Raw genomic sequence first — 17,629 nt, forward strand, 5'->3', positions numbered from 1 at the left:
ACGCAAATTATATTTATTTATATAATTTATATATATATATATATATATATATATATATATATAGGGGGTGTTTCACGAAATATGTCCGAAAGTCCTCGAAAATTAGAGCAATGCAATATTTGTTAAGTGCCTTCACAGTTACTTCTTCTGTAGCCACATGCATCTTAAGAAGGCTGAATACATCATGTGGGACAGTAATTGAGAAAGTTCAATGAATTAACTTTTTAATTATTGGAGTTAGGCAGTTATGTCAAACGGGAGAATGGAAGTCCTTCATGCGAAGAACCCATTGCATCTTCGAGATTTAGAAAAAGCGGCCTCTAGTAATGAAATTGCGAAGTAATGAAATTCATCCCAATTCAGCGCTGAAACCCAAACAGAAACACGGAGGAGTGCAACTGTCATATTGATCTGGGACGTCCAGAATCAGTGAGTGTCGTTATATGAACCATCAACCGACTTCGTTGTGTGACTGCGAGCTGCGGTTGCAATTAGAGCACGCATAGATCACGTGCTACGTGACGCCAAAAAAGGCAGAAAAAAGTGTGTTCCACAGTCGCCGCCATGGCTGCGACTGGCGGCCCTGACTAACACTCCTAAGTTTCAATCAACATATATACCCTATAAAGTGGACGGGGAGATGAACGCCGCCGTAGCTCAGTGGTAGAGCATCGGACACGTTATTCGAAGGTCGCAGGTTCGGTCCCTGCCGGCGGCAAGTTATCTTTTCGTCCACTTTATTTCTTCACATTTATATTCTAATTACCACAAATAACATCCCCTATACTTTCCTTGACATTGCTATCTGTTAGTTCTCATTAATATTGTGTGTAACAAACAAAAACGAGCCCTTAAAAGTAATATTACCTCTGTAATCGTTGTCTTTAACGGTGACGTCATTCTTGTCGTCTGCTTGTTGCGCTCATTGGTGCTTCAGTTTCGGTTTCGCCGTTGAATCTGGATGAATTTCATTACGCCACAATAATTACTAGAGGCCGCGTTTTCAATATCTCGAAGCTGCGGTTGGTTCGTCGTATGAACTTCAGTTCTCCCATTTGATAAAAACCGCTTAACTCCACTAATCAAAAAAATTTAATTTATCTTTCTTAATTACTGTTTCAAATGATATCGTCACCCACCTCAAGGCGCCTGCCGCTACATAAAAAGCATCTCTGAAGGCAGAGGGCAAATATCACATTTTCCTTATTTTTGAGGACTTTCGGAGACATTTTTTTAACATCCCATATATATATATATACAGCCATGAACCACACCATGTGGTAATGACCTCGTACAGGCAATGAAGAAGTGCCGAATAACTGCCGAAGTGCGTATTACCAGCGCTCATTACATCTATGTCTGTCAAGGGAACAACAATGTTCCAACCGTGTTACGGGCCCCGCCCACTAAAGCATCCAGAGCTTCTATCCTATACACCACAATGTCTTTGTATACCCACTGCATTGTAGTATTATATAATACCGTGCCTTCTGTGCAGTGACGCGGGCCTTTTGTATTTCCTACAACAAAGTATCGTGCCCTGTGCAGAAGCTTCTGATTCTTTTTTTTATTTAAGTCCTAACCTCCATGCAACTCACGGGACGATGACCTTTCCTTTATATTGTAGGCTTTCGCTCGCTCCATTGTCTGTTCGTTGAATAGACACTGAACTAACAATAAAGTCCATTCGCACTATTAGCGCGATAGCGTTTACGAGCTAGTTTCGCTGAAATTGCGGTGTCAGTGTCGGCGTCGTTGGTTGTAAGCGAAAAATCGGCGTTGTCCGTGAGCGCAAATTTGATATAGATGCAAATAAAGAAATAACCAAAAGCTTCGGTTTGAGTGGCAATCAAACGCAGGACATCTACGTGGCAACCAGATGTTCTACCACAGAGCCACGCCGGTGTTTGAAACTGTTTCGGTAAAAATCCTATAAGAATGCCATGCAGTGGTTGGAGTTTCCTTAACGCAAAGCGCTGTTGGTGGTCTTGAGGAACACTCGACATACCCAAAGTTTGTGAATGACTCTTTTGTGTATATATGTGCGTCTGTGACTGTACGTACTATTTGTGTGATCGTTGTATAATACCGTAGTCATCACCCGACACCTGGAGTAGCAAGCCAGGCGACAAAGCAGGCTAACCTCTACGGGATTTTCATTAAAGATCATCTCTCTTTCTCTTAAGGTATGTAATATTGCTCGGCAAAAGCCTCGAATCGCACCAGGCGTCAAAACATGCGAATTGCGCAACGAGTGGTTCGTTTAAAGGCCCACCAATTACAAAGAGCACAGGGATAGTTAACCATTATGAGCAGCCGCATCAACAAAGTGCACAGTTACGCGTGTTCTCTTAGGACGTGTAGTGGGTACTTCGCCCATTCGAATAAGGAAGAACTATGGCGCAGCGGGCACTTCGCAAATGTACAAGCAGGAGGCATTGTAGGGTAGGATAGCGAAGCAGGTTGCCCATTGAGATGGGGATCCGAAGGGGGACAAACGACGCTTCCACGTTTCACTCTTCAAGGCGGAGCTCACACATCCTCCAAGTTTTCATTTTTTTATTTTTTCTCACAGAATAAAGCATGACAGAAGTCAGGGGCGTAGCCAGATATTTTTGTCGGGGCGCGGGAGGAGGGCTTGGAATGGTGGGGTACAACCAACTTTTATATATGTTGGTGCGTGTATTTGCATGTGTGCATGCGATATACAGATGTACAATTAAAAAAAAAACTCACAGGGTCCCTAATGCATTTACTTAAGACGGCTCGAAGGCGAAAGCCATCTTCTTTTTCTTTTCAGTCGATGTATTGATCCTGCGCCGACGCCCTTCGAAAGTTCTCTGCACCTAACATACTTTCGCGCTGCCTCCAAGATCGGGGGCACCTCACCTGATTTTGCATAGCCTCCGTGATAGGACCGCCTTAGACCAAGCTGGGATGTAATGCGATGACGTCATATGTGACGTTACGTAATGTGACTCAAAAGTGACGTATTGATGACCTCATAATGACGTCACAATTTTGGCGATTTGTGACCTCATTGTGACGTCATATGGTCACGTTCTCACGGGATGATGATTTTTTTTAATCACTCGTCCTCGACGCCGCGGGCCGCCAACGCCAACGGTCAAATTTCGCGTTTGATGAGGCATCTAAGGCTTTCGCCTTAAAGCGTCTGCCACTGGCGTAGCCTCGACCCCCTGGCTACGCCAGTGGCGGAAGTTCAGGAGAACCTGGAAGCTTCAAGAGGTGAAAGAATCCTCGAACAGGGGTTCTCGTTGGAGGCAACGTTTTGACAAGTTGTCCTGTCTTCTTCAAGGCACAACCTTCTACTAGGTGGCGACTGCTTTGAAGACGTTGCTGACTTGAAGAAGACAAGACCACTTCTGAAAGCGTTGATTCCAGCCACACCCCGTCTTCAGTTATTTTTCACCTGAATATAGCATGTGACTTTCTGTTTTTATGATGAAACTATGTGATGTCTCTCTTTCTTATTTTCTACGCAGATAACAGTTACGACCATCGGCTACGGCGACACTGTTCCTAGGACCTGGATGGGGAAGATTGTGGCGTCCTGTTTTTCTGTTTTTGCAATCTCATTCTTCGCGTTACCCGCGGTAAGTGCTGATTTTTTCTTTGCCACGGAAAAGGTACACTTGCAATGCGTAATTTTATTTCCCATGTTTAATTACCAGTGTATGTTTAGTGAATATTATTCAAACTGTAAGAATACGGGCGTATTTAGGAGAACGGGTATAATACATGCAGTTTCTTTGATAGGGCCCATTCAGTTAAATCAAAAATAAATTTAATCAAGATTACCTTCATTAAAGCAGTTCAAAAAATCTGCACATCATAGTAGAGATGTTGCCAGTGACCTGTTCGTTGCCAAGTTATTTTCTGTATCAGATTGCAACGTTGGGAGAGTCGGCGCATGGCCTAAAGAAATATTTGTGGCATAACGAAATATTTCTGGCGCCCTGTCCTGTCATCTCTCGTGTTTCTCCCTCGTCCTGGGTTGCGCCGCAAATATTTCGTTAAGATATTTTCTTTATTTTCGTTTTAGTTCGCTGTGTGATTTTTAATTTGTTATAGATTTTAGTGCAATCACTGGTTTCTTTTTTCTCTTTCTTTTGCTGCAAAACAGAGAGAAATTGCGTAACCGAGAAGCTATATACCTCGATTTTTCCACAGCAATCAAACTTTAACCTAGCGATACATAATAGAACAGGACCAATAGCCCCTTGTCGCTAGTACATGGTCCGTTACAGAAAATGTATAAGCGTAAACCAAGTATACATGTTAGCTCAACGAGTGAGATTATTCTTCACGTGAGCAAAGCATAGGCGTGCGCAGGGGGCGGCGAAGGTTCGTCCCAGCGCCGCCCTCCCATTATGTCAATGTATGGCGCTGACATTGCGGCCCCTCCCCGAGACGCAGCGCCCCCCCCCCTCCCTATTATGTCAGTGTGTACGGTTGACTTCGCGCCTCCCCCTCCCTTAGGTCAAAGCCCCCCGCCCCCCCCCCCCCCGCCCGTGAGCACACCTATGGAGCAAAGTACACTAATCTCATTTGACATTCATCCACAATGCTCTTTCGCTGCGGAGTAGGTATAGTCTAACAAGATTTCAAACGCATCATGAAAACACAGATTCGATGATTTTATCTAAAGGCACTTAGTCCGTGCACACGCTATTTTTAAGCAGCAATTTTTACGTAGATCTGTTCTTCCATTTTTTAAACCTAAGTGTCCCTTAGTAACAAGGTTTTAGTTTGTTTCGAAAAATCTAATAAATGAAATTGAGTTGTCGGCAAGCAAATGCCTATTTTTACGTCGTGTTCTGCAAGAGACGTGCATCAACTCACAATTATTCCATGAATGCAATTCAACGTTCGAAGTATACTTGCTATTATTAGCTAATTGATATGATTCTGCTGCACATCGGTAGGATAATACTTCTTAATGCACATTACTCATCCCGAACCTAAATATACAGATGTACATTAAAGGTGCGGTGCGGGCACAACAGCTCTCATTGTCTTCACTGTCTTCTTTTGATCTCATTGAGAATGAATAATAGCGTATCTCATGTTTCCCTTGCAGGAGCACGGGCTGCTAATTAACAAACTGTAATTAACATATGATTCAATAAGCGTGAACTGAGGTTGCTTTTTCATCTTGAACGCAGGCAGCACCTAAATTTTGTATTCGCTCCAGCAGATTGAGAATCTTCGAACGGACATTTTCAACGCACTCTGTGGGTTAAAGGTATTGATTCAAAGGAGCACCGAGAAATATATATACAGGTTTAGCGGGGTCAGAGTATGTATTTTTGCGGTATAACTTACTTTGACTCCGAATAATATGTTTTAGGTTCTTGTAGGGCAACTGTTCTTTAGGGTTACGACATCTTGCTCAATTTTTTCTTCATGTTGCCAACGTAAAGGACATTGTAGGCGCATTATACCTTATAAAATGGTAATGACCAGTGGATATCATATTCTTTTGCAATGCTTCTCTTCGACCTCTGAAAAGCGTTGCCGACCTTGTGCTTTTAATATTTTGAATCAATATCGCTTTAGACCTTGCGCTGCTTTGTTTAGTGCTAAATCAAACCATGACGTTATTCGCAAATTGCCCCCCCCCCCCCCCCCCCCCAAAAAAAAAAGCTGTGTATTTATTGTGGCAGGGTCATGTGAAGAGAACTTTTCGAGACCGAGTTTGAGCGAAGTGTATCAGGCGCTTCCCAAATTTTGAATACGCCGTGTCATCTCACGCCTGCGTAATAAAACAATCACCCTCACAGTTGTATTTTTTTTTCGTTCTACAGGGCATTCTGGGATCAGGGTTTGCCTTGAAGGTCCAACAGAAACAACGGCAGAAGCACTTTAATCGCCAAATACCAGCGGCTGCCACATTAATACAGGTAAATAACTCTCGAATGCGCATGAAATTGTTGAGTCTGCTTATGAATTTCTCATGCTAATGTCGCCCATTTATTTTGTACATTTTACTCTGTGATTTCGGTCTTGTGAAGTCATTGCTTTATTTTTTGTCCGATCACCTTGTGTCACTTGGGTGTCTTTAAAAACTACAGCATTCATTCGTATTCTGAAAAACCATAAGAGGAGTCTGAAGTGGAAAGAAATTCACAAGTTGTGCTGAAATGTTTATTACTGAAGTAATCAAATCGTGTTCACTTAGTGCAGGCTTTCGTCGGATTGTTTTAGAGTCTTTTTTTCATGGGTATTACCTCTCCAGTTTCTTTCCCTGCCTGTAGAGAAACTTGCGCAACGAATCGTTACGCTGCGTTTAAATAAAAAGCTATCTTCCTATCTCTCTATATAGAAAGGTTGACTAAACTCTAACGGATCGCTTTAATTCTGTGCAGTGCCTGTGGAGGTGCTATGCAGCGGAGAAAACTTCCCGGTGCGAAGCCACTTGGAGGATTCACGTCAAGGAATCCAACCACGGTGGCCTCAACTCGGGAACACCACTCAGCAGGGTAATGCATTGTTTTGCTTCTTGCACCCTGCTTCTTGCTTTAGCGCCCGGCATGCAAAGAGGAGTGACAACAATGTTTATACAACCTACAAAAGGTCGGCGTAGGCGGCTTGACTTTGACGCAGATGTTCTGTCCCTGGCCTTGACCACAAAAACAACGCAGTGCACTGTACTGGTATTCGTGTTCACATATCTTTAATACACTGGTTTCCTCTGAAAGTGTGTGTGCGTGAGCGTGAGCTTTTTTTTTGTTACATTTGACATTAGCTGTCGACGCTTCCTTCCTTCATCGTCTATGACTGGTGTTACAAGACCTGCCTTTTTTTTTACTGATTTTATGGGCCGCAATCCTAGGGCATTTTTCTTCGAAGGCCTTCTAAGGATAACTTATCCGAAAGCCGTCAAGGGCAACGTTCTTTCAAGACCCTATGTCAACATTCTAACATTCCTAACTTCAGACCACTGGTGCATAAGCCCAAAAAACTCTTTGCTGAACAGGGCCTTTACGGCTGCACAGGCTATAGCTACTTTCACGGCTCCCATGTGGTGGTACACAGCGCTATTTCATACTCGCTTGAAGAACGGTTGTGAGTTAAGGATGCGCCACTAAGAAACGGAGCAACTTTCTGATGGTGCGCTGTAATAGAGTTTGACCGATATAGACCCGTACAAATGGAAAATATTATGCTTAAGACGTTTTGTGTAAACCGTTTTTCCTCATCCCTTGGGCTAACACCCTCTCCCCCAACCTGTCCCATGCAGGTGGCCAAGAGGGCGAGCGTGTTGCGACGGCGCAAGTCGAAGCAAAAGATCGAGGTGTCCAATTACTCGGCCAACACGGCCGAAACAGAAGGCGACTCGCAGGCCGAGGACAGCGGCAAATTAGGTGAGTCGACATGCTTCCCTTGTTCTCTTCTCAGCGCGATAAGCTCTTCATCCAACAGAGTTACGAAAAAAAGATTGATTGATCGTTTGATTTGCCTCACTGATTGACTCGAGTGCTTTCACGTCCTGAAAAAGCGCTTAGATTACGGCAGATAGTGTAATGAAAGGGTCAGAATGGTATCTGCTCATTCGTGACCAGTGGTTTAACTTTATTATGTAATTTAACATATACCACGAATTATTGCGTACGCGTGCTGTTAGCGTTAAATTCTAAGAACCTCAAACATCCAAGTTTACGCATCTATAACCAGTGAAGGGTCAATTTCGCAAGTGGATTAGCATTTCATTGCTTGTGTTTTCACAGCATGTTTGTACAGCGTTTTGATAGCGTTTCCACGGCGTGTTCAACAATCGCTATGCAGTATACCAGCGAATCGCCGTGTGTGGCCTCATTTTCCTTCCTTCTCGTTAAACGCAGGTCAGCGAAGGAAAACGATATCGACACCAAATGCGAACTGTCACGACGCGAACAACGAATTCGTCGAGATCGACATGGACGAATCGCCGCAAGTGACCAGGTAGTGGTAGTAACTTGGACTGCCGCGTTTCGCTGCTCACGTGCATCCTAGTGTCTCTGCAATTATACCCTTCGCACACTCAGTCTCTGCATGTTCTCTCTCTCTCTCTGTCAAACCGTAAATGCGAGAGCCACCGCGATATCGGCTGTAACGAAGAAATATTTGGTTAGCGCGAAGATCAATAATGTAAAGGTAGAGTAAAAAAGCAAACTAAATATTTAAAGACAATTCTCGAGCACATTTTTTTTAACTATTAGAAAAAGTTGCGATAATGTTGCTCATCCAGAGGGAAAAAGCGCATTTGACTGGTTGCGGCAGTGTATGAGCAGAATCGGAAAACGCTGGAAGCTCGTGTGACGACAAAGATTGGTGCCAACTGCGTTTTTGTACCTAGAACTGGTATCTAGGATACTATAGTGCGTCTTTGTATCTGGGATGTCCCCGCGAACCAGATTGCCGATTGGCTAGAGCCGATCTTTATATCTACTGTTACAACGAATATCGGATATAACGAACTAACTTACTATCCGTTGCTACTTCGCTATAACGAGTTTCAACTGTATACAGGCTGCGATTCTTAGAATACCTTACGCGGCAGCAATATCAGTAACATAAGAAATCATAAAATGATTTAATAAAAGGAACTCAATGCACTTTTCATGCGTTCTCTTCTCTGCTTTTTCCAGCCTGACTGAAGCACACAAAAATGCCATTCGCGGAATACGCAAGATCAAGTACTTCGTGGCGCGAAGAAAATTTCAGGTACGTTATGCACTGCATGGCTTATACGGTTTTTACTCATCTTAAAGTGCCACCACATGATTACGAGGCACGCCGCAGTGGAGAACTCTATATTTACGTTGAGAACCTAACCTTCTCTAGCGTGCGCCAAAATAGATGCACCAATATTCTTGCCTTTCTGACCTATTCAACACTAACCCGTAACGGCGTTCTCAACAGCGCAACGCCAATAGCCATTTCCTTACGGCGGAAGTTCACTGCATGTGGAACTCGACGTACAAATAAAATATAAAAAATACAGAGCTGAAATTGACCTGGTGCCAGTTGCTGTTGTCAATGGGAAAATCATAAGGGCGTCACTGACCAGATATAACGCCCATCTAAGACTCCTCCCGCTAGCTAAGGAAATACGCATCTGAAAGTATGCGGCAGCACAAAATCTGCGAAAAGTGTTACTAACGTGTTTCAAATCCGTCATGATCTTCCTTGTTCCTAAACAGCATAACAACTGACCCTGTTGTACCAAAGTACAGAACTAATGCATCTTTCACTTTGAAATTTCTTTTCATACCCCCCCCCCCTCCTCACCAAGAAAAAGAAGTGTGGGGGGAGGAGTCAATTGAAGTTTTCGCTGTTAAGGATCACAAAGCCAGAAAGATACATTTCATCCCCGTGACATAAACAATCTAAAAAGTAGCAGCCATCGGGGAGTCTTCTTGCCTTGTGGCTGCACGATGGAGAGGCCCACTTCGGGCTAGGAAACTAGCGCGACCTATTGGGCCTACATAAAGTTCTTCCATCCGTCCACCCATTGGGGAGTACTGTCCCCGACAATAATGATCATCAATCTTTCATATCTTTCCTTGGTTTGACGCAGCAAGTCCGATACTTTTACGTGGGAACGCCGTGCCCATCGTTTAGCGTGAGACAGAATTCTTCACAGAAAAGTGGCGAGCGGGGTGAGAAAGAGAGAGATATAGTGTAACTTTAATCAAGGGAAAGTGGAAAGGGGGATCTCGGAGCCTCTATGACCTAGGGATGGTAAAATCGATGAACGATTAATCGATTATTCGATTAAAGGTCTACAATTAATCGATTAATCATGATCGATTTCCACCTTTTGATTAATCAAATTAATGGATTAAAACTATTCCATTAATCGATTACGGCACCCCCCACTCCCTCTCCCAACCGCGCCCCTTGGCTGGAACGCATGACTGCGAGGCGCGCTATCCTGAGACGTAGATGCTGCGCACATAGCCTCTTTTTCACTGCTTTCACTACAGCGCATATTTCTGCGCTAGCGGAACGAGCCCGGAACTGGCGGCGGCCATACGCCATACCCCATAGAGAAATATATGAAGTCGCCCTCATCTCCGTCGCGTACGGCTAGTACGGCGTCCAACTGGTCCAACTCCAAGCACTCCCCAATGCTTCAAGCCCCGGCAGGTGGCGACTCCACCCCATCGAGGTAGAAATAAACTTGCCCGCTTCTCTCCAGCTCACAGTCTACTGCTGCTACTGCTTTCACCTCCTCTCCCTTAAGCTGGTTGAGCGTCGCCTGAGTATACGACGGGCTTGCGTTGCTTGCGTGTTATATTGTGTAATTATTACACATTGGTGGTTACACTGCTACCTTTGCGATGTCATAATGCCGGGCAATCGGGAGAGGAGCGAAGTGTGGTCGTTGTTCGCTGAAGATGAGAAAACGAAGACTGCAAAGTGTAATAAATGCGGCAAGCACTTCTCGAATACAGCACTTGAAGCACGAAAGTTGCTGCCATTAGTTGAGAGAAAATGTAACGCAGGAATGCGCACTCGAGAATTGTGACAAGGATCTTCTAGACCTTTTATGTAATCCCCAACTTTACGCGTCGGTTTACCGAACGTCTAGCATCCAGTGCATTACTATTGAAGAAGTGACCTTGTAGCATTTAGTAATACTGTATGGTCGCATATTTAGGGAGAAATACAGCTTTCAGCTAGAGACCCCTGTCTTATGCTCTTTCAAGAAAGAAGGACAGTCGAGAAATTTATGTTGTAATGTCTGATACACTGGATAGCCCTCACAGTTCAGGCTGTACGCACGATTGAAGAGGTGCCAGTGGCACCGTGTTAAGGCAACGATCAGATGAAACCTGCGGAGTATACTGGCGCAGCTGCTGTTTATTCTAGCCGGGAGGCAGAAACTCATGTCACTCTATTTCCTGCAGTTGCTTGTACCGATGGTCTGTATGAGGTCAGTATGTTTCTGTGTAATCTCTGCATGGGTGACCTTAAGGAAAAGATTGCGTCAGTCCGAAATTATAGTATTATGTAGGGCTTCCACAATATCTGACCGACAAACAGAGAAAAGATGCTGTGCTTACGAGAGCGAGCGTCTTATTTAATTCCTCTTAGTCCTCGTCTCTCTTTTACCTTTCTCGGGATTTACTCACCCTCCGCCACACTGCATATTTCAACTGCGACTTTCCAACCAGTGTGGTTCCCGAACGCGCCTCCGGCTTCGATGAGCGCGAGTAGGCAGGCTTTCAGAAAATACGACCTGCTGCCGAATAGCCCAGCGATGATGGCCACACATGCTTGAATCCGCGACACAACCAACGACGACAAGCCCTTTGTGTCCAGTCTGCGAAAGTGAGAATTTCCGCCCACTGGACACAAGGGGCCCGTGTTCGACACTTTCGAAAGTGGGAATTTTCGATCGTCAGCGCGTCTGAAAAAAAAGATTTGGGTCCATATTATACACGAACGATGCCTGTCAAACGAAGAGATATCGGTTTTAAAGCACCCATAAAAAATGTCGATTAATCGATTAATAGATTAAAACATTCCACCGAAAGCAATTAATCAATTAAAGGCTAAATCGATTAACGATTAATCGATTAAAAATTTTAATCGACCATCCCTGCTATGACCGGGTCCCTACGCCCAGGGCTCCACCGGCCTTAGCCGCCTGCCGGACTTGATGCAGGAGCGCCAGTACCGGCTCCGAGCTGGCAAGTTGTGCCTCCGATTGCGTCATACTAGGTATCAGAGTTCGGCATGAGATTTCAAATCAGGCAAGGCAAGCAAGCAAGCCAGATGATGATTATTGTTCTGGGACAAACATAATGACTCCCCGAAACGTGGAAACTTTTCTTTTAAGGTCTACGCTGGTGGAATAATACGCGTTACCTTTCATTTCAGCAAGCACGTAAGCCATACGACGTTCGTGACGTCATCGAACAGTACTCCCAAGGGCACGTGAACATGATGGTGCGCATAAAGGAGCTACAGAGAAGGTAAGAACTGTCTCTCTGCGCAAACCAGAAGGAGAAGCCGAATCTATAGGGTCAAATTATGATGCACAGCTATTGAGCAGTGGAAGAGGAAAGACATTCAGAACTGGTTTCTTTGCGATCACTGCAGTTGTTAGTGCGTGTATAAGAACTCCTCAGCTAAGGTGAAGCGAGAAACAAGTTTACGAGACGTCCAAATATTGTAACAATATTGTAACTGACGAGCAGCAACGCTACACCGATTGTGGGTGCACACTCTGTAAAAAAGAACGAGTCCTGCGACTCTTTTTTGTCTTTCCTAACTTGCCACTTATATGACTCACTTTAAAAGGACACGTGAACTCTCTGCGGGGATCATTATACTGTCGTCGGAGAGGCGTGAGACCCAAAAAAGAGTTAACTCATGACGGTGGCGGTGGATGTTTACTATTATTTTGGCCATAGGCTTCCGCGTAGCGCGTGATCTTTTACGAGGTGACATCTGGCCTAGAAACTTTCGCATGCTAACTAAACGCATCAAACCTGCAGGACCGAGAGTTCAACGAAAGAATCGGTACGTATCAAGAAGCCGGTTTTTGTTACGCTCAACTATATGAATACACTTCCCATTTTTCTATTTTTAAATACGATAGTCTTTCTTGGGATACTTGAACGCAGAAATTTTGGTCTGTCTGTCTGTCTGTCTGTCTGTCTGTCTGTCTGTCTGTCTGTCTGTCTGTCTGTCTGTCTGTCTGTCTGTCTGTCTGTCTGTCTGTCTGTCTGTCTGTCTGTCTGTCTGTCTGTCTGTCTGTCTGTCTGTCTGTCTGTCTGTCTGTCTGTCTGTCTGTCTGTCTGTCTGTCTGTCTGTCTGTCTGTCTGTCAAACGATTCAGTTTCAGCCGCCCAGCCGCAGTTTAAGCACTTGCTGAACGTCTAGCCATCTTGAAGTGGTAGCTGCGTTCATAGGTTTGAGCATTGTCGATGAAAAAGCAAATATTACGCATATCTGAGGCGCAACAACAAAATGTAAGTATTAGGTGATGTGTTCCTTTACTAGACAATACACAGATACGTAATTCTAAAAACCCTAGTGTTTCTTAGGCTGCGCTGAAAATGTGACGCTATGCACGAAAATCTCTCTGCCGACGATATGGTGCTGTCACCTGGCAGTGGCCCTGCGAACAGCATCACGGGTGGCCGCGGATGAGACCAGGACTCATGTAGTACGGCCGGCAGAAGACTATCGTTCTTCGACGACATTTGCAGCGAAGCACACAGACACGCGGCCAATTTTTTATCTGAATACTTTTATACTTCTAATAACGATTGCAACGAACTGCAATGATGATCAGTAATTAAACGACAGCGAAAATTACCAGTTCGTCAATGAGTTATCGCTACTTGTGAAACGCCGGTCAAGTAGTCCGAAGATCGTTTCTCTATCTTTAAAACTATCCTTGTCTGTGTGGCATCTTGTTACAGGCTAGACCAGACGCTTGGGAAACCTGGTTCCTACTTGAACGAGAAGGGAATGAAGCCGATGACTGTGGGAGCCAGGCTACACCGAATGGAAATGCAGGTACCTGACACATCGCACACTGTTAAACAAAGCCAGTGATCACAGTGTGAGGATAGTTCGCAAATTGTGTGTATTCGATTCCGTTGTTTACGTTAACAATGAAGGCCATTAATATTCGCTCTCACGAAACCACAAATTATGGCCCAGTTAAGTTTCAGTTGTGGCTGTACCGTTACAATGTCCTTGTCTATTCTTTTTTTTGTAGCTTTGTGACCTGCTGACTTGTATGTCACGTTTGCAACAATGGCTGAGAAAAAAATTGCTGTGTCTCATACTCTTTCAATCACGGTATCTACCTATAAGTAAGAAATCACATTTAAACTTATTGACCAGCTACGGCCAAAAAGGAAACCCTCAAACTGCCGTTTTACTAGAAAGGTGACTTGTTTGTATGAAATCAGTGCTTCAGATTCATCCTAATACTTATGTCAGAATACGTTCCGCTGTGCATTACCTCAATTGCGTACTAATTAAAAATTGATAATTTCTCTTCAAGATGTAACGCGTCCGTTAAAAGTGATATTTGCAATTATATTTTTTTTCGTAATTTAACAACTTGTCTGATGCACCTTAAGATCGAAAATAATGTATGCGGGGCTCGCTCAGTGTTTACCAGAAAGTTTTCCAGAAAATACATAAGGAGCACGTATACAGTAATGGTGCTCATAGTTCATCATTATACGCTGCTGAAACGCTTCGTATGTTACTTCAATAATTCCATATATTTCCCAACGTAATCCATAAGTTTTTCGTATATTCTCCATAAATTTTCCGTATATTTCCGTAGGAATCCTACGATCCTACGGAAACATATGGAGTTATCGGAATGACATAAGGTACATTTCAGTAAGGTTGAAAAAACCTTAATGAGCCTTTAAGGTTGAAAAAAGTCGTTAGGATAATAATGTCTCGGGCTTAAAGTCATAGGGAGGATTCGCGGCTCATCGGGCACCTCCACAAAAATTGAAGGGGGGTCCCGGCCCCCATTTGACTGCTGATATTCAATGCATGCATGTGACGTAAGAAGGCACGGATGGCTGGTAGAAGCTGAGAAGTAAGAAGTGCTACAAAATAAAAGTATGGCGTCTGTGCCGCTCAACGTCTCCCATTCAAAGCGTCACATGCATATACATAGGTCCCCATCACACAAACCCACATATTCGTACGTAATGTGGGTTGGGGCCCACTTTAAGAAAATCTCCCCATCCCCTCCCCCTCCCCCCTCGAACAAAGAGATTTCTTAAGCATCGATTTCATTTCAGTTCATTTGTTATACTTCTCAGAACCAGCAGCATTACAGAGGGGAAGTAGTAAAATCATAAAAAAGGATGAAAGAAAAAATACAGAAGAGGCAGCAAGTTACCTAGAGCCCGAGTATGCAATTTAGCTCTTTCATTGCGCAACTGCTTACAATCATTAATGTCCACAATGTCTGCGCGAAGGTTGCTCGAGTCGAGTGTGGTACGTGGCGAAAATGATTGATGGGAGTACATTGTATTGCATCAAACGAATCCGACTCTGCGACCGACGATTTCACCTCTGTCATATAGCCTATTTAGAAACGCTCGACTTGTAACCTGATGGCGCATTTGGCTTCTTTCGCTCGCAGCTCATGTCCCTGGAGAGGAAAGTGGACAGGGTTCTTTCAATGCTGGAGCTCATCACCAGTGGACACAAGGGCGACCACGGACAGGAGTACGACATTTGAAAGCAAGACGGTGTGGAGACAGCCAAGCATTTTCGTCTAGCCTCGAACCCAGAGACGCAGAAGATGCGTGTAGCCGCTGATACCGTCGAATGTGAAGATGTCCGAGTCACTCAGGGTCGACGTACAGCGGCCAACGCAGGAAAATACCGCCGTATTCCACCGGCGCAAAAATTACGTCATTAGCTGTCCGCCTCACTAAGCGTCAGCGAACAGTCACTTACGCAAGAGATTTCCGCCATATTCTGCCGGCGTAACAAATAACGCCATTATTCTTCAAACATTCGAAGCCGTTTTACTGTCGATACTTCCTCCGTCTCGATATTTTGGCGTGAAGAATACGCCACATATTTCTCGTGTTTCGGTCTAGTTCTTGCATTCCTTCTTCATGCTTGCTCAATTTCGTTTCCACCTTGAACAAGTGGCTGGTTAAAAGCTTATGTGATGCAGTGAGCCATCGAGCAATGTACCGCTTTTTACACACGGATCTCTGAGCACAGCTCCGAGATCGATGTTGCGCAGACGTCATGCGGACAGTTGCAACGATCCGGCAACGCCCGTTTACTTGACTGGTGAACACATCAGGGAAGAAAAAGAGGCCCGCATTCGAGCCATGTGAAGACTACATGACAGTCTATACTCCGCTTCGTACATCAGGTGTAGCGCCGTGGAGGCTATGCAAGCAGTTCGGTCAGCAATGTGTGAAAGTCCTCGCAATTCGCGCTTGAATTTCGTCGTTGTAAACGTGGCCTCCGAGATTGGCTCCGGCTGCGCGCTACCGCAAGTAATCGCGGAGGCCACGATACGAAAACAAAGAGATGCTAAGCGATCCACGACAACCTACTGACAACCGTATAAATAACGGTGTTTGTTTATTTATAAGGCACAAAGCATCTTCATTTATTACTCAGTCTAAAAAAAGGAAAAATAATCGCATTACGGGTGGTAAAATCGTTGAACTATTTTTTGGTGCGAACGTATCTAGGGCAAAAAGTCTCGCTAGCTTTCACAGCATTCCACCTAATGTACGAAACGGAGTATAAGTCCGCGCTCCAGCGCAAGCCATTTCTCAACGGGCGCTTGGCCCAGCCGTGCTCCCTTCGGATAATTAAGGCGCGCGCATTTTGGAGTGTCAGTCAGCTGAGTTTGGGGAGTAATATTTACACGCCACCCAGTGACATGTCGTGTGGTTATTGGGTATTGACGGAACCGACCCACTCGATTTCATTGGGGTTGACAAGTTATGGATTTGAGTTATGCGTCTGCGATCACAGTCGAACGCTCTATCATAATAAATCAGTCAGGATTAATGTTGATATCTTCACATACCAATGTCACATTTGAAACAGGAAACAGTTGGAAGAGGCTTAGGAGAGGTTAAGCCCGGGCTTCGAAACATTTTATTTTATATTACTTTATATTACTTTAATTTAAGCGTAGTGCAGTTTCTAACGCAGTCTGTTGTTCCTACAGAACTCCACATATAGTCATCGCATCTTCTCTGCCTAAGTAAAACCATTCACGTGCATTAAGGCAAAAAGACGTGACGCAATTACACATGACGTGATATTGAGCGTCACCGTAACGCAAGAGCGAGGTTACGTAGCAAGAGTGCTTGCGTGAATGCGAACTGACCAATGCACTTAAACTGACCTTAACAACTCGTCTAAGGGACGCAAAGGGAGTGAAAGACAGGTGATTCTAAAAACACACACTTTTACTACAGTGATAGAAGCAAGCAGAAACAGTTCACATGTGTCATATATACTTAAACATTCCGTATGCCATTCTGTACCTTCATATGATTTACGTATAATTCTTACTGAAAATATATGAATGTCACATGTGTTTTTGCACAGCTCTACATAAATCTCATAAGGACCGTAAGCGAGCATTGCAATTATTCAAAATCACACGGAATGCTTGAGCATTGATTATGATACGGCTGTACAAAATCGAAATTGCCTTCAGTATCTTAAGATGTAACATAATTATTCCTATTAGGCATCTTTCACACTCTCCATTCTCCATAATAAATCGTGCTAATAAAACTAGCCCATCGCTGCGGTGAGCTAAAATGCTTACTTTATGTAGATAGCATACAACTTTGCACCACAACACATTGCCTCATCAGGACCAAGTAGACAATGTACATCGTTAGACACCAAACCAGTATTGATCCGCACAGGTTGATTATGAACACAGTCATTTCCTGAACCAGGGTCTCGCTCCGAGCTAGTTGGTATGTTCACATCTTGAAAAGAGCATTCCCAGCGGCTTTTCCAATGATATTTCTAAAAGCTTTTCGGAAAAGCTTTTCCAATTGCTTTTCCAAATGCTTTTGAACAAAACCACAGCTACATATCAAAACTTTGTC

General features: G+C 44.1%; 1 protein-coding gene across 1 annotated transcript in view; it reads left to right on the forward strand.

Moving 5' to 3' along the window:
- The window catches only part of LOC119402008 (potassium voltage-gated channel subfamily KQT member 1), a 72,901-nt gene extending 57,318 nt beyond the window's left edge, over positions 1 to 15,583 (forward strand). Inside the window, exons 8-16 of the mRNA XM_037669041.2 lie at positions 3,507 to 3,617; positions 5,832 to 5,927; positions 6,393 to 6,506; positions 7,268 to 7,391; positions 7,869 to 7,968; positions 8,655 to 8,730; positions 11,899 to 11,993; positions 13,451 to 13,547; positions 15,157 to 15,583. Of these exons, the coding sequence (XP_037524969.1) occupies positions 3,507 to 3,617; positions 5,832 to 5,927; positions 6,393 to 6,506; positions 7,268 to 7,391; positions 7,869 to 7,968; positions 8,655 to 8,730; positions 11,899 to 11,993; positions 13,451 to 13,547; positions 15,157 to 15,255 (912 nt within the window). The 3' untranslated portion in view covers positions 15,256 to 15,583. The remainder of the gene's footprint in view (positions 1 to 3,506; positions 3,618 to 5,831; positions 5,928 to 6,392; positions 6,507 to 7,267; positions 7,392 to 7,868; positions 7,969 to 8,654; positions 8,731 to 11,898; positions 11,994 to 13,450; positions 13,548 to 15,156) is intronic.
- The last annotated feature ends 2,046 nt before the right edge of the window (positions 15,584 to 17,629 follow it).

Source organism: Rhipicephalus sanguineus, chromosome 8 (assembly GCF_013339695.2).
Source record: "Rhipicephalus sanguineus isolate Rsan-2018 chromosome 8, BIME_Rsan_1.4, whole genome shotgun sequence".
NCBI lineage: Eukaryota > Metazoa > Arthropoda > Arachnida > Ixodida > Ixodidae > Rhipicephalus > Rhipicephalus sanguineus.